This window comes from Marmota monax, unplaced genomic scaffold (genome assembly GCF_021218885.2).
Source record: "Marmota monax isolate L192 unplaced genomic scaffold, Marmota_monax_Labrador192_F-V1.1 WCK01_AAM20220418_F8-fsc00019, whole genome shotgun sequence".
NCBI classification, from domain to species: Eukaryota; Metazoa; Chordata; class Mammalia; order Rodentia; family Sciuridae; genus Marmota; species Marmota monax.
The window spans coordinates 17,697,594-17,720,361 of NW_026695242.1; the positions used below are offsets into that span (position 1 = coordinate 17,697,594).

At 38.2% G+C, this 22,768-nt stretch overlaps 1 protein-coding gene across 36 annotated transcripts in view; it reads left to right on the plus strand.

The window, feature by feature from the left end:
- Window positions 1-22,768, plus strand: part of Ank3 (ankyrin 3) — a 639,364-nt gene that overhangs the window by 581,606 nt on the left and 34,990 nt on the right. For 22 of the 36 annotated variants that reach the window (XM_058577999.1, XM_058578003.1, XM_058577998.1 and 19 more), the window contains 10 exons: window positions 2,147-2,358; window positions 3,586-3,793; window positions 4,953-5,049; window positions 5,487-5,715; window positions 6,403-6,528; window positions 7,411-7,533; window positions 7,964-7,990; window positions 9,090-9,171; window positions 13,213-21,000; window positions 21,624-21,698. In XM_058577999.1, coding sequence (XP_058433982.1) covers window positions 2,147-2,358; window positions 3,586-3,793; window positions 4,953-5,049; window positions 5,487-5,715; window positions 6,403-6,528; window positions 7,411-7,533; window positions 7,964-7,990; window positions 9,090-9,171; window positions 13,213-21,000; window positions 21,624-21,698 — 8,967 coding nt within the window. The remainder of the gene's footprint in view (window positions 1-2,146; window positions 2,359-3,585; window positions 3,794-4,952; window positions 5,050-5,486; window positions 5,716-6,402; window positions 6,529-7,410; window positions 7,534-7,963; window positions 7,991-9,089; window positions 9,172-13,212; window positions 21,001-21,623; window positions 21,699-22,768) is intronic. The other 14 variants (XM_058578025.1, XM_046419947.2, XM_046419944.2 and 11 more) reach the window with 5 other exon arrangements.

A 22,768-nucleotide genomic window follows, 5' to 3' on the forward strand; every position in this document is an offset into this window, starting at 1 on the left:
TAGCACATAATTTGGTCTAAATCTTCTATTTTCCTTCACTAAGATCTCTCCAGTGTTTAGGTTTGCAGAGGAAAAGGAGATACTATAGGAAACAAAGCAAACTTTCAGTTCCATTTTTTTATCTGGGTTAAACTATATTTTTTTCCTAGTTGACAATTAATTTTATCTATCTTGAAGTTCAGAGTTTGATCTGTAAAATGAGAAGACATCATTGATCCAATCATGTCTTTTGCCTTTCTAGAAAATTTAGTTTGCAGTTAGCCATGATCTCAGCCAAAAGTATCTGATAAAGGAGGCAGAAATATAACAGTTAAGGGACAATAGAATGTGTGCTGCATGTATCAGAGATATGAAGAGAATATTATATGAAGTAGTAAACACCAAAACCAAAATCAGTCCCCCCATCACCTGAGGTTTGGGAGTTTTTCCCTTTATTTTGTTAAAAAGTAACAAATTCAGCTATGTAAACCTTAGGAAACTTTAGAGAAGCCAATGATAGCTGTTAATGATGAACTCCTATCCAAGCACACTGAGCAAGCCTTTCAACCCTGCAGCCTTCCATTGATGCTGGTGAGGGTCTCTTTTCCCTAGGATTCTAGCTGTCTGCTGAGCCAAACAGTTCCCAGTGGAACAGACTAGGACTTAGAACAACATTTTTTAAATAAGCCATTTTTTGCTTTCTGATTTCAAGTTTAAGTATCATTCATTATAGCTAAACCTACCAGAATTCTGTATAAAATATGGCTGTACTTTGGGAGATGGGCTAGAGTCTGGGGAAAGAGTAGAAAAGAGATGATGGTTAGGAGGTCGCTTGAGTAGTGTACACAAGCTGAAATAAGGTCCTGAACAATAAAACGTGTGGGGCAGGAGAATGAGCCATTTCCAAAATATTAAAAATTGGACTTTGACCATTAGATGCAAAGTGTAAAGAAAAGTGAGTAAAAGTTTTAGATGGAAGGACTGGGCAAATGGTTTGTCCCTTTCCAGAGTTGGACCTACAGGGGAAGAGGCAGGTTTGGAAATGAATAGAAAGAAAGGTGTCCACTTGTGGATGGATGGATCTCGATGCCCATCAGTGGCAGACAGAAATTGATGTTGATGATACTAATCATTTGGATAATTTAAAAACATTTGAAAAAGAGTTTCAAATGAAGTTCCAGAGTTTTTCAGACATACATAAGTTCTTATTCACTTTCATGTAAGGCCTTACTTTTTTTGTGACTGATTCCTACTTCTGGCACCTGTTGTAAATAATCACAAAATGAGCGATCTCTTCAAGAGTAGAAATTTACCTGCATGTGGTTATTACCAGTTTTCAAAGATGTTTGTTCCTTCTCAATAGAAAAATATTTTTCTGCAAATACCATATATCAATACCTTTAAAATATTTTTGTAAAGCTTGATATTATGGTCACTATAGTTCTCTATCATAAAAAAAATGTTTCTACTACTGAATAGAAAGCAATTTAGCCATCAAAGTTGTGAAATAAGCTAGTACCACATTATCTCACTCTTATGTGGCATCTCAAAAGGTTGATATCATACAAGTTGAAAATAGCATGGTAGTGACTACAGGTGGGGAAGATTAGGGGAGGGTTGAGAAAAGGTTGATCAATGGACACTGTGTTAACAGAGAAGAATAAGAAGTTCCTGTGTCAGCAACTCAGGAGGCCAAGGCAGGAGGATCACAAGTTTGAGGCCAGTCTCAGCAACTTAACAAGACTCTATCTCAAAAAATAAAAGATTTTTTAAAAGGCTAGGGATGTATCTCAGTGGTACAGCACCCATGGGTTCAATCCCCAGTACCAAAATAAATAAATTCATTAAAAAACAAAAGTTCTGGTTTGCTATTACACAGTAGGGTGACTGTGAATAACAGAAGTGTACTATACATTTTGAAAAGCTAGAAGAAACATTTTTAAAGCTTTTACCATAAAGAAATGATAAATGTTGGAGGAGATAGGTATATTTAACCTGTCTTAGACATATCACAATGTACATATGAATTGAAATATTATATGGTACCCCACTGGCATGTACGATTTTTAGTGTTTAAAAAATAAAATAAAAATTATCTGACAGTTTCTCTCAAGGTATTCTGTAGTTACATTTATTCTCATGGTTTTTTCATTTATTCTCTTCTCAGAACTTGACAGCCCAGAAGAATTAGGGAAAAAGCGCATCTGCAGGATCATCACTAAGGATTTTCCCCAGTACTTTGCAGTTGTTTCACGGATTAAGCAGGAAAGCAACCAGATTGGTCCTGAAGGTGGAATTCTGAGTAGCACTACAGTACCCCTTGTCCAAGCATCTTTCCCAGAGGGTGCTTTAACAAAAAGAATTCGTGTGGGCCTCCAGGTACTGTTCACAAAATACTGTTTCTTTATAAGCACTGTTTTCCCCAGCACATGTAGAGAGCATGTGAAAGTATTTTGCTCTGAAAATGGTCATCATAACTCATCCTTAACGATACTGCCAATTAGGCCATTTTGGGAATCATTAACCTATTTCAGATGAAAATCTTTAAGTGTAAAGTTAGCTTAGTAACTGGTTAAATAAGGTTATATATTTTTAGAGTTTTTCTGTTCAAAAGTCTCAGTTTCTGATGAAAAATGATTTTTTCTTGGGTCTGAGAATGTGAAACAACATACAAAAACTTGGTTTATAATATGCCACATCATAAAAATCAGTTACAGTGAAACTTGCAAGCTTTAGTTTGGGGTTTAAGTAAATCATAAATGTTGGGTTTCCTCCAACCCATTTGGAACTTGTCTTGGTTTGGAAAGCTGACTGGAAATCTTGGCAAGAATGATCTTTCTTATATTTATTCATTTCAGTTAGGTTAGACCTTAACTAGTCCCCTTTTTCCTCATTGAATAAGGAAAATGAACTGAAAAGAACTTAATTTGTGTTGATAAAATAGTAATTAATAGTTTAACTGCAAGTTCATGCTCTTCTTATGAGGCTGACTCTCCTGCCCAAGGGAGTTTGTTGTATTCTTAAGTCCTGGGAATGCCTTTAGTAAATACTTGGAGTCCGGGACCACCTTATATTTCAGTCATATGAAGTTTCCTTCACCTGTTTCCTGTATTGAATTATTTTGCCAAATTAGCAAAGAATCCGAAAGAAATGAGGTAGGCTTAGTAGACTAGCATTCAGATCTTTGAAACTTTGAATGCTGTTTTGTTTCTGACCTCTGAAAGCCTCGGTTTTTAAGTGAGTACAAGTTGACTTTGTGAGGTTTTTATGGAATGTCCTGCATAGGTTTAAAGTATATGGAGCTAAATATTTGTTGTCCTGGAATTTGAAGTAGACTAACAAGCTTCTGTGCTCTGATTTGGGTCTCTCCTTTTTATGTAAGCCAGTATTGTCTGCATTCTACTGAGGAAACAGGCTGGCTAGTTCCTGCCGCTGTGTTTGGTTCTTTTGTCAGTTCATGCCTTGAAATAGCAAGAAAGGATTTAAAAAAAAAAAAAAAGATATTGTGTTTGTTGTTGTCAGATTGGTTTTTTCTTTCTCACTTCAAAAGTAACCTTGATGGAAAAAAAAAAAAGTGAATTTTCATTTAAGGTCCTTTATGTCTAGGCCCAGCCCGTTCCAGAGGAAATTGTGAAAAAGATCCTTGGAAACAAAGCAACATTTAGCCCAATTGTCACTGTGGAACCAAGAAGAAGGAAATTCCATAAACCAATCACAATGACCATTCCAGTGCCCCCGCCCTCAGGAGAAGGTGTATCTAATGGATACAAGGGGGACACAACACCCAATCTGCGCCTTCTCTGTAGCATTACAGGTTTGGCTTAGTCGCTGCTATACTTTCTATTGATTTGCAATAAGTCTGTACAAAGACATAAAACCTTTGAAATATCCATGCCAGTATCTTTTTTTCCCTTGTCTATCACCTCATCTCTCTTATTGCTGGAATAATTTAAGATGCTGGTCTCATGAATCATTTAAAATTTAGGGGTATTCTCTGCTATTAAGTTAACATTAGAAATAGAGCCCTTGTTGGATCACTGAGGTATTCTTGATTCTATTGGAGCATCTACGTAATTTCTCAGTAACCCAAACAGAGGAAGTAGAACTAGCAACACCCTTTAGGCTACCAGGAAATTGGATAGACTTTTGGGAAATACAGATTCCACAGAGCACTACCAGTAGGGAAGTGTTGAGTACATAATTATTCTCACCTACTCCATTCACCAGTGCTATCCAATAAAATAAATACAAGGCTTAAGAGAACACATTTTGTGACAAGTACCTAGAATCCCAGTCCTCAATTCATCCTTTGATTATCTCAGTCTGATTTTTAACTTCAAGTGCAAGTCTAAGATCATTAACAGTATGTTTGGTTTTGGGTTTTGAGGAGTAACTTTAATGACAGATTTTTTCCATTTACCCTGGAAAAGTAAATGGTTCAGCCAGGTACAAAATGAGCTGGTTCTTAACTTTCTTGATAGTTCTTAACAGTTTTGTTTTTAAGCATATATTATCTATCTGAAATTACACATCATTGCACTTATAAAATACACTATAAATTGTGGATTTCCCAAGTTTAAACCATCCATTGCTATCCAGACAAACAGAAAAAAAATTTTTTTTTTTTTTTAATTAACAATATGGGAGCTGGTCACCGTGGCACATCCCTGGAATCACAGCTACTTGTGAGGAGACTGAGGTGGGAAGATCACTTGAGCGCAGGAGTTCAAGACCAGCCTGGGCAACATAGAAAGACCCTCATTACAAAATATATGTCAACATTTAAGGAGATAATAATGAGCTGGTAAAAGTGTAAAAGGAGAAGAGAAGGAAAATCTACATTTAGTACACACCACTGAATTGAAAGTGTCAAAATCATGCCAGTTGCTGTAACAGGAAGAACAGGAGGATGATGAGAAGTTTACAAGCTGCATCTCCGATAGTAAAGTCACCATCTCTGCTGCTCTTCTCAGGGGGCACCTCGCCTGCTCAGTGGGAAGACATCACAGGAACCACTCCTTTGACGTTTATAAAGGACTGTGTCTCTTTTACAACCAATGTTTCAGCCAGGTATGGAAAGATTCTAATAAGCATTAAAAAATTGGTTCTATATCCTTTTGGGAAACAAACATGTTGCTTTCAAAACTATGTGTTTTGTTCTGTTTTGTTTTGTTTTAATGGGGGAGAAAATCCTTAATGTTTACTTAGCACAGTTATTATGAGTAATAAACAAAGCTTTTGCATTTGAAAAGGACAGTAAAAACCTTTGCTATTTAAATAAACAAGTTGTTAATAGTTTGGTTTATTTCCTTTATATATTTACTTTGTTTTTATTTATTTTGGTGCTATAGAACAAACCCAAAGACTTGCACATGCTAAGTATGTGCTCTGCCACTGAATTGCATTCCTAGCACCTGAGTTTTCAAATTGTGTGGGTTTTGCATTTTTTTTAAAGATGTAGCTTTTAAATCACTTCATTTTCATAATTCTGTTTTTGTTTTTCTTAGATTTTGGCTTGCAGACTGCCATCAAGTTTTAGAAACTGTTGGGTTAGCCACACAGTTATACAGAGAATTAATATGTGTTCCATATATGGCCAAGTTTGTTGTTTTTGCCAAAATGAATGATCCTGTAGAATCCTCCCTACGATGCTTCTGCATGACAGATGACAAAGTGGACAAAACTTTAGAGCAGCAAGAGAATTTTGAGGAAGTTGCAAGAAGCAAAGACATTGAGGTACCTTATTTACAATAAAAAGTTCATTTAATTAAATTTTCCAGATACAGGCTTTTATTTTGAGGTTATAATAGCACTATAAATCTCAAGTACATTCTTTGTATTTTAAAATTTTGCCAAAGATTCACTCTCAAATTATTTTAAGAGTCTATGGGTTATCAATTAATTAGAATATAGTACTAATGAATCTAAGTTATGGTCTCCATTTTCCTGTGGCTACTTGAATTTTCTTTTTTTAATGGTCACTGTCTATACACATTACCATGATTTTCCTTTTTCAAACACATAAGTATTCAAGAGTCAAAAAATTCAAACTAGATCAGTAAGTGACCTAACATAACTTTGTCAAGCATGTTTAAAATTGGCAGAAGTTAAATACATAATTGTGTTTTGTACATGTTAATGATAGCAATTGTTGAATTGTAAGCCCACAGAATTATTTTTATGGCAAATAACAACATATTTCCTGATAAAGAGACAAATGTGATAGACACGTTTTTTGTGTGTATTTGTGTGATGCTGGGGATTAAATTCAGAGCCTTACACAAGCTAGTCAAGCGGTCTACCAATGAGCAGCATCCCCAGCCCACATGTAAGAGTTTTAATTAATGTTACATGACTTAAAATATCAAATTTTCCTAACTCAAATTAATGTTATATTTTATATTTCTTTTACTTTTTCAAAAGGTTCTGGAAGGAAAACCTATTTATGTTGATTGTTATGGAAATCTGGCTCCACTGACCAAAGGAGGACAGCAACTTGTATTTAACTTTTATGCTTTCAAAGAAAATAGACTGCCATTTTCCATCAAGGTAAATCATCTTTAACAGACTCCATTAAAGAAAAAAAAAAAAAACTTAGCTAATAAAAAGAAAAGGCAGCCAGGCATGGTGGCACAGGCCTATAATATAGCTCAGTGGCTCAGGAGGCTGAGGCAGGAGGATTGCAAGTTCAAAGCCAATCTCAACAATTTAGTGAGGCCCCATCTCAAAATAAAAAGGGCTGGGGATGTCACTCAGTGGTTAAGCACCTTTGGGTTCAACCCCTGGGACCAAAACAAATAAATAAAAGGGAGAAAAAAAAAAGCTTAATGATTTATTTAGTGTGAAATACCCCACCAATGTAAACTCATAAGAACAGATCAGATTTTGTTCTATTTTTACCAGAGTATAACTTTCCAGCCAGTGAAGTTTTATAATTAGTAAAAACAATCTACAATAAAATGTAGATGATTTTATTGTAGATTTAAAATTTTTAAATGTCTAGCTAAAGTTCAGTGATCAAATAAAGAATGAAATCTAGATTCAGTATTCAAGTTTTGTTTCCATTTCTAAGGAGAAATGGAAGCCCAGAGACATTCTTCAGACAACAAGATAGGACAGTTGTTTTATTACTGTTATTTGCTGTTATTGTTATGTGTTGCAAAAACTAAAGATCTGAAAAAATGTTAGGAAGAAAATTCATGAACTATTAAGATAAGACAAGCAGACAATCCTAATGCTTAGGCTAGGAACTAGGCACCTAAGTCATGCCAAGTTCAAATGGGACCAGTCTGGTTGACATGTAATTGTTACCATCTTTTCCCTTTACCTTTCCTGCATCTAAAAGGGCTTCATGAAACAAACATGTTTCATCTTATATAGACAGGAATCCTCAGAAAAGTCTGTAACTGTCACCTACCAAAATTATTCTAGATTAGAGACACCAGCCAAGAGCCCTGTGGTCGTCTATCTTTTCTGAAAGAACCAAAGACAACAAAAGGACTGCCTCAAACAGCTGTTTGCAACTTAAATATTACTCTGCCAGCACATAAAAAGGTATCTTTTAATACTGGTTCATTTTTACTTTCCCTGGTCTTGAAGAATTGGGCCCTTGGTATGCACTTAAGGAATGCTTTATAACACAATTAAAGCTCTTGAAACTCAAGTTTTATTAGTCTCCTTGTGTAGATTGAGTCTTGTTACTGTGGTGTCAAATTTTTATAGTGTGTATGATGGAGTCCTCTGTTGATCGCTTCTGCTGGTAGTTCATAGATTTTTTTTTTATGCTTTCAAATACTGTCACACATTAATTTGCCATGGATGTACAGTTCTTGATATTTTTTGTTGGCTTCTTTTGATTTGCTTTGCTTTCTAAACCAGCTTGCATTTTGTGCTCCCTACTCAGTCCTTTTCATATCCTGATATTCTTTTCCCTGCTGTCCATTATAATATTCCTTGTCTCTGCAATGCATCTTGGGACCAAAAGGAGACAGAGTCAGATCAAGATGATGAGGTAATATGAATACTTCTGCTTTTATTCTATTGGAGGTAGAATAGATGTTAAGTATGTATAAAGGAAGTTGCAGAGGGCTGAAGTGTGGGCAATGTATAAATTATTTTTGTATAGGTCTTAAGTGAGGTAAAGAATGTACTTTTTTTAAAAAGGAGTTCACTCTTCCTCCAGGTATGCAAAGACTATTTTAATATATTCCACAGCATTATAATCCAATTTATGATCATAAAATAAAAACTAAAGCTATTTAAACATTTTAAAATGTGACAGATTGGGACAGATTGCCATGTATAAATTTTTTAAAACTCTCATATGTATATTTTACCATCTATAGTCCTACTGCACACTATTACAAGTTTTAAATCAAGATCATGATTAATAGATGAAGTTTTACTATACCAAATCAGCTTGTGTTTTTTGTAATATGAAATATTTCGTCACTGGTTTTTGATAGACATTTGCTGTTCTAACTAAAGAAATTTATCTTGGTCCTTTTCAAAGAGTAGAGTTGTTCAATTAAATTGTAAGAGAAATTTTCATAAGTTACCTCCTAATGTTTCTATAAATTAAATGATAAATGGATTTTTAAAACCCACACATCAATCATAGAGTCAGCAGCCTCAGGACTCAGTAACATTATTGCTAATAAAAACCATTCACCTGTTTTTAATCTCATCTATACTTTATGCCTATTAACATACAGAAACCACAGTAGTAATTGGAATAATCAACTTTGTGTGCCTTTTTTCCTTGAATGTACTCACATAGTGAGTGTACTTTGTGATGTATGTGCTTTCAATATGAATGAATTGGGGAACACTTACTGCTCAGCCTCTGTAATGCTCGTCTTTTATTTGTAGTTCCCTGTAGTCTGCTGTGTTGGTGCTCTTATATTTGCTAAATCATGGCTACTGGGTTGAGATACCGGGATGGGGTGTTAAAATCCCAGTACGAAATTAACATTGTTCAAGAGGAAAATGCATAAGAAGAAAATTAAGGATAAACATATCAACATGCCATGCTACAAAATGTTTCAAAATTGAGAAAATGTCACAGGGAAGTTGGAAACAGAGTCTCTCTTTTTTCTTTTCTTTTTCAGACGGAGAAAGCAGATCGACGACAGAGTTTTGCATCTTTAGCTTTACGTAAGCGCTACAGCTACTTGACTGAGCCTGGAATGAGTGAGTTTTCTAACATATTTACTAATCTATGTGAATTTTTATAAGAAGAGACATTTTTTCTATACAAACTAAATTTTGATGTCATTTGAAAACCAATAACTAAGAAAAATTGCCTGCAGGAAAACCTTATCATGAAATCTAATACTCTGTACATAATTGAAGATACAAGGTACCAACACCCCTAGTTCATAGCTTCAGAAGAGGTTTTTTTTAACCATTTACTATTTTTAAAATTAGAGACATCTATTTATTTTACTTTGACGACTATTAACTGTGGTAGGAGATGAATAGCAGTGTTACTTTATATCTATGCTCAAAAGAGAAAATGTTTAATCCTGTATTTTTGGGATGACAGAAAGAATGGCAAAGTTACTTTGGTTGTTATCTCATTTTTCTTAATATAGATAGATTGTTGTATACTGGTCCCAATTCTTTCCTTCCCATTTTGCGAGAATTATATTTTCTTACTTTCTTGAGGTAGGACTTTTTCACTGATTTCTTATCTCTTCCCTCCTCTCATCTCCCTCCCTCTGTCCTCTATTAAATATCAGTTCTAAGGCTGGTCTTCAGACTGGTTAAACCCTCTTGTCTCAGTGATGGTTCCAGTTCCTTGTTAAATGGCTTGCAAGCAAGGTATAGATGCAGTCATATTCATTCTCTCTGCCTCCTCTTCCTTCTTCCTTGTAATTATTATATATGGTAGTCACCATAGCCTTCTAGATAACCCCTTCTTCCCAGGGAACTGAGAGCACAGGGAGTAAGTATGTATTTGATTAATGGTAGAGTGTTGCCACTTTAACCTCAGAGAGCTTCATTTTGAAGAGAATTTATACAAAAACATTTTCTCATTGGTCAACCATCCCTAGCTTTCCCCGCATTGATTCACAGTTAACTTGAGTTCATGGAGGTTTAGAAATTTGTCAGTAAGAGCCACAATTTTGTTTTTTCCTACCTTTCCTGAATTCATGTTGCTGTGGACCAACATAACATAGGCAGCAGGAAACTACTCCACTATTTAGTTTAGATGGTTGAGGTCCAGACTACTAGGAAAGCTAATATTCAGATACAAAATGGATAGTATGAAAGAAATGAAACCCTTCCATGATCAGGAACATTCCCTCAGTTCTGAGTTTTTTCCTCTAGCAGAAAGATCCAAATGCTTCCACAAATATTGGGGCTGAAATTAACTTCTGTTGTGTTAGAGAGCAGGGAAAGGGTGTAGATGTAGCTAGCTGGTTTTTCAATATAGTGAAAATATACTGGATATGAGTTTTTCTTTGGAATAGCATTTTGCCCTGGAGACCCTCATTGGGTGGTAGTTTTGGTCACCACCACCCCTTTCCCCGACCCAGGCAGTATTCTTAAGCTTTGGACAGGTTTGATGGACCAGCTGCTTAAGGTCCATGGCATCTCAGGGAAGGTGAGTTTCCATCTTATTCTGGTCCTTAAGGTATTTAGGGTTTTTTTGAGGGATATTTGAATTTTAAGATCATGCATATGCTCAATTTTTAATTTTTCTCACTTATGAAAGTGTTGCTACTTTTTTGTTAAAATTTCATTTAGATATGTGCAGTCTGCTATCCTTTTGATAAAAGGAAATAGTTTTCTCTTATGATCAGACACACAAAGGTGGTGAAATGGAAAGGAATAAGAAGGAAACTAAGGACTAAAAGGAAACTAAGGAAATACCAAGACCCCTGAGTTGGTGTTAGAACTCCAAGCGAAGGCCACTTTTCCCTCATTTACTCTGGCCCTTCCACGCCCATTCCCTGTGTCCCAAGAAGATTCTAGTGTAGTTCACTGCCTAACATCCAGAATTTCCCTTGGTCATAAAGGGTATCACAAAGTGTATGTCATTAAAACATATAAAATGTGTAACTAACTGACTGGCAAGCTGGTTGTTCTTGGCAAAGTATATAAAACCACAGACATGATTCAAAATACTAGTCTGATGGAGCCAGCATTCATCAGTAAACAAGGCACTTCACCAGTTTCTTGTAGTTACAAAAGTAAATTCTTAAGACATAGACATGAGCCCAAATCTTTCAATTGAAAAGAACCTTCAAATCATCATTCATTTGCAATGTGGCATTTCCCAAAAGAGTTATACAATATAATTTGGGAATTATGGCTAGGAAGGATAATAAATAGGTGAGTTTTCCATAGTTCCACTTTCTTTGGAATAATATGTCAGCCTAGAAGAGAACATTTTCTGAATATTTGACTTTAAATGTACACTAGGAATGAAAATCTTCACCCTTGTGGGAGTAGCTGCTAATCCAAGGACTGGATTGTAGCAGTGGCACGGGCACAGCATGAAGAGGAGCATAAAAGATGAAGCAGATTCTCATTTACTCTTCAAGTTCACTGTTGTTCTGAACCATTGCTTTTTTGGAACGAGACTGTATACAACTTTGACGTTGAACAGTAGCCCTTGGCAGGCATTCCAAATCTCTGTGATCAGATCGGTTTGTTTGTTAGAACTGTAGAAGTAGAGAGGACTGAGAGTGTGCTTGCTGTCCCTAGTGAGTGTGCTTACCTCATCTGTGTGCTTCTTGCCCCACTGAGATAAGAACGCTAGTATTACCTCCATCTTTCCTAGTGATAGGTCTGATTCATGGCTGCTCCCATGTTTGGGGCTACCCATGAATATTCTGGAAAGGCACCAGAATCCATACCTTTGTAATTGATAAGCATATATGTATATACCTATGTACCATATTTCACTGCAGGTACTTAAATGTGGGGTATTAAAAATATGACTGCTTTAGATTTTCCCATGATACCTTTTGAGAATTAAAAGTAGAATAGATTGTGAAAAAACTGAGATAATGTATGTGCGTTTATGCATAATTTAGACTGCTACAGACTTGGATATATTTAGTTACCGATGTATTTTATAATGTGAGGATTTTATTTTCCTAAAATCTCAAAAGGTACCAAGGCTTCACATCTCATGGAAAAAGTGTACTCTTCTTTCTTAATACTCTCATGAAAGTATTTTTGAAGGTTATATTTTGTGCATAATATGGCATACAAATTTTATTACTTCATTGGCTTGTTTGCCATGATATATTGCGCATGATAAAATGTTTTCAGTTGCTTTGCTTGCTTATGGTAACCATGAACCATATTTTCTAGTTTTTTTTCCCCTTCGTATGTGTATACATGCATTTTTAAATCATTTCATATTACATTTTCTTTTTTCCTCTCATCAAAAGGAATATACTGCATGAAAAGATAAATGCAAACATTCCTTTTCTTTGTTTTTGTTTTTTTGTTTAAAATTCTGACTCAGAAAATTTCTTGCTCTTATTGGCTTTTTATGGGTGTAAAGCGTAACCGAATTGTGCATGGAAGATACAGATTTAAAATCCAGTGGCTTCACAGTTTGCACATCAGATGCCTGTCTCTTTAATAGTTATTTTGGATTCTGCATGAAATAGGCTTGACTGGTTTTCTAAAAAAGAGTTTCAGAAATTTAATGCATAGATTGACACATTGAAATGCTTCTAAATAGGTGCAATCTGTAACATGGAAAGGCTCTAGGAGAGGGAATATTAGAAATTATTAAAACAAGAGTCATATGGTTGCACAAAACAAACATACCTATACAGGCAAAACGGAACGGCTACTGCTATTTCAAAACCAGCACATAAGAAAGTCAATAGGAAGTAAGGGAACAGTGTTCCATTGTGGTTATTTTTCTCATCATTAATTCTTTCCTCATGTTTTCTGTTTTTTCATTGTTGGCCTATTTGGTTGCGATGTGCTTTTCCCGTCTTTCATTTCACATTGCTGTTTTTTATTTCTTTAGTTGTTGTTTTTTTTTTTTTAACTTTGAATTAGTTCTGTCTGTAGAAATTAATTTTTCCTCTTTTAGTTAATTGTTCCTTTTGCCTCATCCCTTCTAAATCATGCAAACAATTGTACTTGCTTTTGTAATATTTCAAAGTTTACTGACCAATTTTTTTCTCTGGTCTCTCTGTTTCTCAACCATTTTTGTTGATTTTTGTGTTTGATTTCATTTTAAAATTTAAGAAACAGTTGAACGGAGTGCAGGAGCAACAAGATCCCTCCCCACCACTTACTCATACAAGCCATTCTTTTCTACAAGACCTTACCAGTCCTGGACAACAACTCCGAATACAGTGCCCGGGCCAACCAAGTCAGGCTTCACTTCCTTATCAAGTTCTTCCTCTAATACGCCATCCGCTTCTCCATTAAAATCAATATGGTCCGTTTCAACTCCTTCTCCAATCAAATCCACGTTAGGCGCATCAACGACATCTTCAGTTAAATCTGTTAATGACGTGGCGTCTCCAATTAGATCATTTCGGACAATGTCTTCGCCAATAAAAACGGTGGTGTCACAGTCTCCATATAATATGCAAGTTGCCTCTGGTACCCTGGTTAGAGCTCCGGCAGTCACGGAGGCTATGCCCTTAAAGGGGTTGGCATCCAGTTCTACGTTTTCCTCTCGAAGCTCTCCTGTGACTACAGCAGGGTCTCTTTTGGAGAGGTCATCAATTACTATGACACCCCCTGCCTCCCCCAAATCAAACATTAATATGTATTCCTCAAGTTTACCATTTAAGTCAATTATTACATCAGCGGCACCACTAATATCTTCACCTTTAAAGTCAGTGGTGTCTCCAGCTAAATCAGCAGTTGATGTCATTTCTTCAGCTAAAGTTACGATGGCATCATCTCTCTCATCACCCTTGAAGCAGATGTCTGGACATGCAGAGGTAGCGTTAGTCAATGGATCTATTTCTCCTTTGAAATATCCATCATCTTCAACTTTAATTAATGGATGCAAAGCCACTGCCACGTTACAGGACAAAATTTCTACAGCTACAAACTCTGTAAGCTCTGTGGTGAATGCAGCCACTGACACAGCTGAGAAAGTGTTTTCTACCACAACAGCAATGCCCTTTTCCCCACTCAGGTCATATGTTTCTGCAGCACCATCAGCTTTTCAGTCTCTAAGAACTCCTTCCGCAAGTGCACTCTACACATCTCTTGGGTCATCAATATCTGCAACTACCTCATCTGTAACTTCATCAATAATAACAGTGCCAGTCTACTCTGTAGTCAATGTTTTGCCAGAACCAGCATTAAAGAAACTTCCAGACTCTAATTCACTTACAAAATCAGCAGCAGCCTTGCTGTCGCCCATTAAAACATTGACTACGGAGACACGCCCCCAGCCCCATTTCAATCGGACTGCATCTCCAGTTAAGACATCTTTGTTCCTTGCACCTTCTGCCCTTAAGCTGTCTACACCATCTTCTTTATCTTCTAGTCAGGAGATACTAAAAGATGTGGCTGAAATGAAGGAGGACCTAATGCGGATGACCGCAATACTACAGACAGATGTGCCAGAGGAGAAGCCATTCCAACCTGAACTCCCCAAGGAAGGGAGAATTGATGATGAAGAACCCTTCAAAATTGTTGAAAAAGTCAAAGAAGACTTAGTGAAAGTTAGTGAAATCCTTAAAAAAGATGTATGTGTAGATAACAAAGGATCACCCAAATCACCAAAGAGTGACAAGGGACACTCTCCTGAAGATGACTGGATAGAATTTAGTTCTGAAGAAATAAGAGAAGCAAGACAACAGGCTGCTGCGAGCCATTCTCCATCTCTGTCAGAAAGAGTGCAAGTGAAAGCAAAGGCTGCCTCTGAGAAGGATTATAACTTGACCAAAGTTATTGATTACCTAACAAATGATATTGGGAGTAGTTCACTGACAAATTTAAAGTATAAGTTTGAGGATGCAAAGAAGGATGGTGAGGAGAGACAGAAAAGAATTTTAAAACCAGGAATTGCTTTGCAGGAACACAAACTCAAAATGCCGCCAGCCTCCATGAGGCCCTCCACCTCTGAGAAGGAATTATGTAAAATGGCTGACTCCTTTTTTGGAACAGATACTATTTTAGAGTCTCCAGATGACTTTTCTCAACATGACCAAGATAAAAGTCCCTTGTCGGACAGTGGCTTTGAAACAAGAAGTGAAAAAACACCTTCAGCCCCACAAAGTGCTGAAAGCACTGGTCCCAAGCCACTTTTTCATGAAGTCCCCATCCCTCCTGTCATTACGGAAACAAGAACTGAAGTAGTTCATGTCATCAGGAGCTATGAGCCCTCCTCTGGGGATGTTCCCCAGTCCCAACCAGAGGAACTAGTGTCACCCAAACCTTCCCCTACATTTATGGAATTAGAACCAAAGCCTACCACCTCTAGTATTAAAGAAAAAGTGAAGGCATTTCAAATGAAAGCCAGCAGTGAAGAAGATGACCACAGTCGGGTTTTGAGCAAAGGCATGCGTGTGAAAGAGGAGACTCACATAACCACAACCACCAGAATGGTTTATCATTCCCCACCAGGCAGTGAAGGTGCCTCTGAAAGAATTGAAGAAACCATGTCAGTCCACGACATCATGAAGGCTTTTCAGTCCGGGCGGGATCCTTCCAAAGAACTGGCAGGGCTATTTGAACATAAGTCGTCAGTGTCTCCAGATGTTCACAAGTCTGCTGCTGAAACGTCAGCCCAGCATGCAGAGAAGGACAACCAAATGAAACCCAAACTGGAGCGTATAATAGAAGTCCACATCGAAAAAGGTAACCAAGCTGAGCCCACTGAAGTCATTATTAGAGAAACCAAAAAGCATCCAGAAAAGGAAATGTATGTATATCAGAAAGACTTATCCCGGGGAGATATTAACCTAAAAGATTTTCTACCAGAAAAACACGATGCTTTTCCTTGTCCAGAGGAACAGGGTCAGCAAGAAGAAGAAGAACTTACTGCGGAAGAGTCATTGCCTTCTTATCTGGAGTCTTCCAGAGTAAACACTCCTGTGTCCCAAGAAGAAGATAGCCGCCCTAGTTCTGCTCAACTCGTATCCGATGACTCCTATAAAACATTGAAGCTTTTGAGTCAACACTCCGTAGAATACCATGATGATGAGTTGTCAGAGCTAAGAGGGGAGTCTTACAGGTTTGCTGAGAAAATGCTTCTGTCAGAAAAGCTAGATGTGTCTCATTCTGATACTGAGGAATCGGTTACAGACCATGCAGGAACCCCTAGCTCAGAGTTACAGGGGTCTGATAAGCGGTCCAGAGAAAAAGTAGCCACTGCCCCCAAAAAAGAAATACTCTCCAAAATCTATAAAGATGTGTCTGAAAATGGTGTAGGTAAAGTGTCTAAAGATGAGCATTTTGATAAAGTGACAGTATTGCACTATTCTGGCGATGTTAGTAGTCCAAAACATGCTATGTGGATGCGCTTTACTGAGGACAGATTAGACAGAGGTAGAGAAAAGTTGATATATGAAGATAGGGTGGACAGGACTGTAAAGGAGGCTGAAGAAAAGCTGACAGAAGTATCACAGTTTTTTCGTGACAAAACTGAGAAACTAAATGATGAACTGCAGTCCCCAGAGAAAAAGCCACGCCCCAAAAATGGCAAAGAATGCTCTTCTCAAAGCTCTACCAGTAGCAGCCCTGAGAAAGTACTAACAGAACTGTTAGCATCCAATGATGAGTGGGTTAAGGCAAGGCAGCATGGCCGTGACGGACAAGGCTCCCCCAAGGCCGATGAGAGGACAGCATCCAGTTTGCCCAGCAGCCCGGAGAAGAGAGTTGTGTCTGAACAGAGTGAAGATGGCAAGTCCACCGTGGAGGCCAAAGGAAGTGTCCCACAGAGCAAAGCACCAGAAGGGCCCCAGTCTGGATTTCAACTCAAACAATCTAAACTCAGTTCCATTAGATTAAAATTTGAACAAGGTACACATGCAAAAAGTAAGGACATATCTCAAGAAGACAAAAAGCCAGATGGCCAATCCAGAATCCCAGTTAAAAAAGTACAGGAGAGCAAGCTACCTGTCTACCAAGTGTTTGTTAGAGAAAAACAGCAGAAGGCCGTAGACCTCTCAGAGGAAAGCGTGTCTGTCCAAAAAGATTTGATGGTCCTAAAAGCTAAAGATGAGCATGTCCAAAGCAACGAGATTGTTGTAAATGATTCTGGCTCTGATGACGTGAAAAAACAGAGAACTGAAATGTCAAGTAAAGCAATGCCTGACTATTTTTCTGAGGAACAGGCTAAAGACTTGGCATGTCATGTAACCTCAGATTTAGCAACCAAGGGACCATGGGACAAAAAGGTCTTTAGAACATGGGAAAGTTCTGGAGCCACTAACAATAAGTCACAGAAAGAAAAACTTTCACATGTACTTGTTCATGATGTAAGAGAGAATCACATTGGTCACCCCGAGAGTAAAAGTGTTGATCAAAAGAATGAATGTCTGTCTGTGACTGAGAGAGAACACAAATTGTTAACAAATGGCTCTCTCTCAGAAATTAAAGAAATGACTGTAAAATCTCCCTCCAAGAAAGTTTTATACAGGGAGTATGTTGTTAAAGAAGGGGAACGTCCAGGTGGAGCTTTCGATCAACCTCCCAGGAGAAGCGAGAGCTCAGCAATGTCACACATTCCAGTCAGAGTGGCTGATGAGAGGAGAGTGCTGTCTCCTAATATTCCTGATGGGTTTTGTGAGCAGTCGACATTTCCAAAACATGAACTATCACAAAAAGTGTCCCAGTCAACTATGAGTAAAGAGACAGTTGAGACACAGCACTTTAATTCTGTAGAAGATGAAAAAGTTACCTATTCAGAAATCAGCAAGGTTTCCAAACATCAGAGTTACGTAGGCTTATGCCCGCCTCTTGATGAAACTGAGACTTCCCCCACCAAATCTCCTGATTCTTTAGAGTTTAGCCCAGGAAAGGAATCTCCATCTAGTGATGTATTTGACCACAGTCCCATTGATGTATTGGAAAAACTTGCACCACTAGCCCAGACAGAGGGAGGGAAAGAGATAAAAACTTTACCTGTTTATGTCAGTTTTGTACAAGTGGGGAAGCAATATGAAAAGGAGATACAACAGGGGGGTGTAAAAAAAATCATAAGTCAGGAATGTAAGACAGTCCAAGAAACCAGAGGGACCTTTTATACAACCAGACAGCAAAAGCAGCCTCCTTCTCCCCAAGGTAGTCCAGAAGATGATACTCTAGAGCAAGTGTCCTTTCTAGATAGCTCTGGGAAAAGCCCTTTAACCCCAGAAACACCCAGTTCAGAGGAAGTAAGTTATGAGTTTACGTCTAAGACCCCAGACTCACTAATAGCTTATATACCAGGCAAACCTAGCCCAATTCCGGAGGTTTCTGAGGAATCAGAGGAGGAGGAGCAGGCCAAATCAACCTCCCTGAAGCCCACTACGGTGGAAGAAACAGTGGTCGAGCGTGAAATACCTAAAGATGTGAGCAGAGACTCTAGCCCAAGACCCAAAAATAACAGAGTTGCCTATATTGAATTCCCCCCTCCTCCACCGCTGGATGCGGACCAGATCGAGTCAGATAAGAAGCATTATCTTCCCGAAAGGGAGGTTGACATGATTGAAGTCAATCTGCAAGATGAGCATGAAAAATACCAGCTGGCTGAACCAGTCATCAGAGTGCAGCCACCCTCACCAGTTCCTCCCGGGGCAGATGCCACTGACTCAAGTGATGATGAATCTATTTATCAGCCTGTCCCTGTTAAAAAATATACTTTCAAATTAAAGGAAGTAGATGATGAACAAAAGGAAGTGACAAAATCCAAAGCTTCTGCTGAAAAGGCTTCCAACCAGAAAGAACTGGAAAGTAACGGATCTGGAAAAGATAATGAATTTGGCCTTGGCCTTGACTCGCCTCAGAATGAAACTGCCCAGAATGGGAACAATGACCAGTCCATTACTGAGTGCTCTATTGCCACCACGGCAGAGTTTTCTCATGACACAGATGCCACAGAGATTGACTCTCTGGATGGCTATGATCTGCAAGATGAAGATGACGGTCTGACAGAGAGTGATTCGAAACTCCCAAGTCAAACTATGGAAATCAAAAAAGATGTCTGGAACACAGAGGGCATTCTGAAGCCAGCAGATCGCTCTTTTAGCCAAAGCAAACTTGAAGTTATTGAGGAGGAGGGAAAGGTGGGACCAGATGAAGATAAGCCATCCTCCAAAAGTTCTTCATCTGAAAGGACTCCTGATAAGACTGATCAGAAGTCGGGGGCCCAGTTTTTCACACTGGAAGGCCGACATCCTGACAGATCAGTGTTTCCTGATACTTATTTCAGTTACAAAGTAGATGAAGAATTTGCCACTCCTTTCAAAACAGTAGCTACCAAAGGTCTAGATTTTGACCCTTGGTCTAATAACCGAGGGGATGATGAAGTTTTTGATGGTAAATCACGGGAAGATGAAACTAAGCCATTTGGTCTGGCGGTGGAAGACCGCTCTCCAGCAACAACCCCTGACACTACGCCAGCCAGAACGCCAACTGATGAAAGTACCCCAACTAGTGAGCCTAACCCTTTCCCATTCCATGAAGGAAAAATGTTTGAGATGACTCGCAGTGGTGCAATTGACATGAGCAAGAGGGATTTTGTTGAAGAGAGGCTCCAATTTTTCCAGATTGGTGAGCATACTTCTGAAGGGAAGTCAGGGGACCAGGGGGAAGGGGATAAAAGTATGGTCACTGCCACCCCACAGCCACAGTCAGGGGACACCACTGTAGAAACCAATCTAGAGAGAAATGTAGAGGCACCTCCAGTTGAACCTAACCCCAGCAGCCCGACCAGCGGCGAGTGTGAGGAAGGCACATCCAGTGGTGGCTCCCTGGAGAGATCAGCCGCAGACAGTAACACCTCTAAAGTTGACCCCAAGTCACGTACGCCTATAAAAATGGGAATTTCTGCATCTACTATGACCATGAAGAAAGAAGGCTCTGGAGAAGTGACAGATAAGCTAGAAGCTGTGATGACCAGTTTTCAGGGATTAGAAAATGAAATTACAGTAATTTCAAATACAGCCAGTAGCCAGATGGGCATTAGGCCTCAAGAAAAACATGATTTTCAAAAAGATAACTTTAATAACAACAACAATTTGGATTCTTCCACTATACAGACAGATAACATTACAAGTCATGTAGTTCTGACAGAACATTTTGCACCCACTTGTACCACAGAGAAAGCTAATCCAGTGAAAGGCTCATCAGGAAAAAAGACAGGGGTACTACAAGGACACTGTGCCAGAGATAAGCAGAAAGTTCTTGGAGAGCAGCAAAAGACAAAAGAATCGATAGGGATTAGGCGAAAATCCAAACTTCCCATAAAGGCCACTTCACCAAAAGATATCTTCCCACCAAACCATATGCCAAACAGTAAAACAAGTAAAATGAAGCAGGTTAGTCCATCCGAGAAAACCAAAACCCTTACTACTTCTTCATGTGTAGATGTGAAATCCAGAATTCCAGTAAAAAACACACACAGGGAAAATCTAGTTTCAGTCAGAAAAGCATGTGCCACACAAAAGCAAGGGCAGCCAGAGAAAGGCAAGGCCAAACAGCTTCCATCCAAGTTGCCAGTAAAGGTAAGATCCACCTGTGTCACCACCACCAACACCACCACCTCCACCACCACCACAGTTAAAGTTAGGAAAAGTCAGCTTCAGGAAGTATGTAAACATTCCATTGAATATTTTAAGGGCATTAGTGGCGAGACCTTAAAGCTTGTGGACCGCCTCTCTGAAGAAGACAAAAAGATGCAGTCGGAGTTGTCCGATGAGGAAGACAGTACCTCAAGAAACACGTCGTTGTCCGAGACTTCCCGGGGTGGCCAGTCTTCAGTTACAACGAAGTCTGCTAGAGATAAGAAAACAGAGGCAGCACCTTTAAAATCAAAGAGTGAAAAGGCCGGCAGTGAGAAAAGGAGCAGTAGGAGGACTGGTGAGAATGAAGGCAGTCAGGTTTTTCGAGCACTCTTTGCTCACAGCCTGGAGAACCAGCATAGTTTGTAAACACTTTCCAACTCGTAGACTCTAGTGCATGAACTGTCGTGATTGCCTGTGGAGTGACTTAACCGTAGTTTCTCATTCTGTCATTGTCATCTGTATGTGCTGTCTTATATACTCTTCTTTCTTCCTTTTAATCAAACTACACTGTAGACAGCTAGGGAAGCATGCTGAAGATACTGGTGTCATTCAAGATGAACAACTTTTTTTTTTTTAAATGTGCTAATGAATATGATTCTGTCAAAGTAAAAGCACAGATACTGAAATACCATTGTGTTTTCACCAACACGACAATTCTATAACTGTTGTAAAGTAGCTAGCTTGTCAGCATGTTCAACCCCATTACATTGAGCATCCATGTAGTTTGACATTTGGCCTGATACAGGTGAAAAACAAGTGAGCCATGTAAAAAGAAGTGTTCATGTAGGTGATTAGGACACATCTAAGTGTACAGTGTTAGCGTTAGTCTCTCTGTAAAATCTGACTGCTGCTAAAAGCAATGTTCCAGTATCGTATCTTTCTTGATGATTATTTTAATTAAGAAATTGTAAATCGTAGGTCCACAGAGTCCATGCGAACGGACAGATATCAGGATGGCAATAGTAGCGGATCACCTGGGACTTAGTTGGACTGGTAAGTGTGTATACACCTGAATGAAACAAAGTACAGTTTCTTAATTTCCTTGTTTTATTCACATGCATTTTATTATGTATTTGTTAAAAAGAAACAAACACCTCAGTAAAAAAAAATTTTATCCATAATTCTGTCTATCCAGGTATAATTATTAATAGTACTTTGTACACTATTTTTCCAAGGAACAGAAACATAAATCTTATTTTACCTTACATTTAAGTGTTTTTCTTCACAATGCCATTTCTGGTATTTTATCTGATAGCTACTTTCCTTTATGCCTTCTGATAAATTTGTTAATACCCATGACTTAAGTAACACAAAATCTTTAACATAGCATTTTGGGGACAGCTTTCTTAGGTTAACAGTTAAATTAACCCATGCCTATATTTCACTGATTTTAGTCATTCATGAGTCATCTTTACAAAAGGTACTAGGCATTGAACCAAGGGCCTCACATGTACTAGGCAAGTGTTCTGCCACTGATCGAAATATCTCCAGCCTGTTTTTAAAGAGATTGAGACAGGATCTTGCTAAGTTTCCCAGGCTGGCCTCAGACTTGGATTCTCCTAACTTAGCTTCCTGAGTAGCTAGTGTTCTAAGCTTGTACACCCGATAAACTTCACAATTTTTATGATGTATACATAAAATTTACAGGTTTATTTACCTGATGTGTCTAAATGGATTCACTTTTTTTTTAAATTAATATTATGCACAATGGTCCCATAGTTATTCTAAGGGGGGAACATAACTACTAATTTCTAATTATTGATGCATGCAATAATCCTTAGAGCTAAGTATTATTATTATACACTCTCAATAGATTAAGAAACTGAGTCTTTTTTAAAAATATTCTTTAGTTGTCGATGGGCCTTTATTTCACTTATTTATATGTGGTGCTGAGAATCGAACCCAGTGCCTCACCCATGATAGGCAAGTGCTCTACCACTGAGCCAAACCCAGCCCCTAAGTGGATTCACTTTTATGCTGAAAGATTTATTTAAAATAAAAACTTTATATTACTTCCATAGTAGGGAATGGGATTATTTGCATGTAACATCTGTATAAACAAG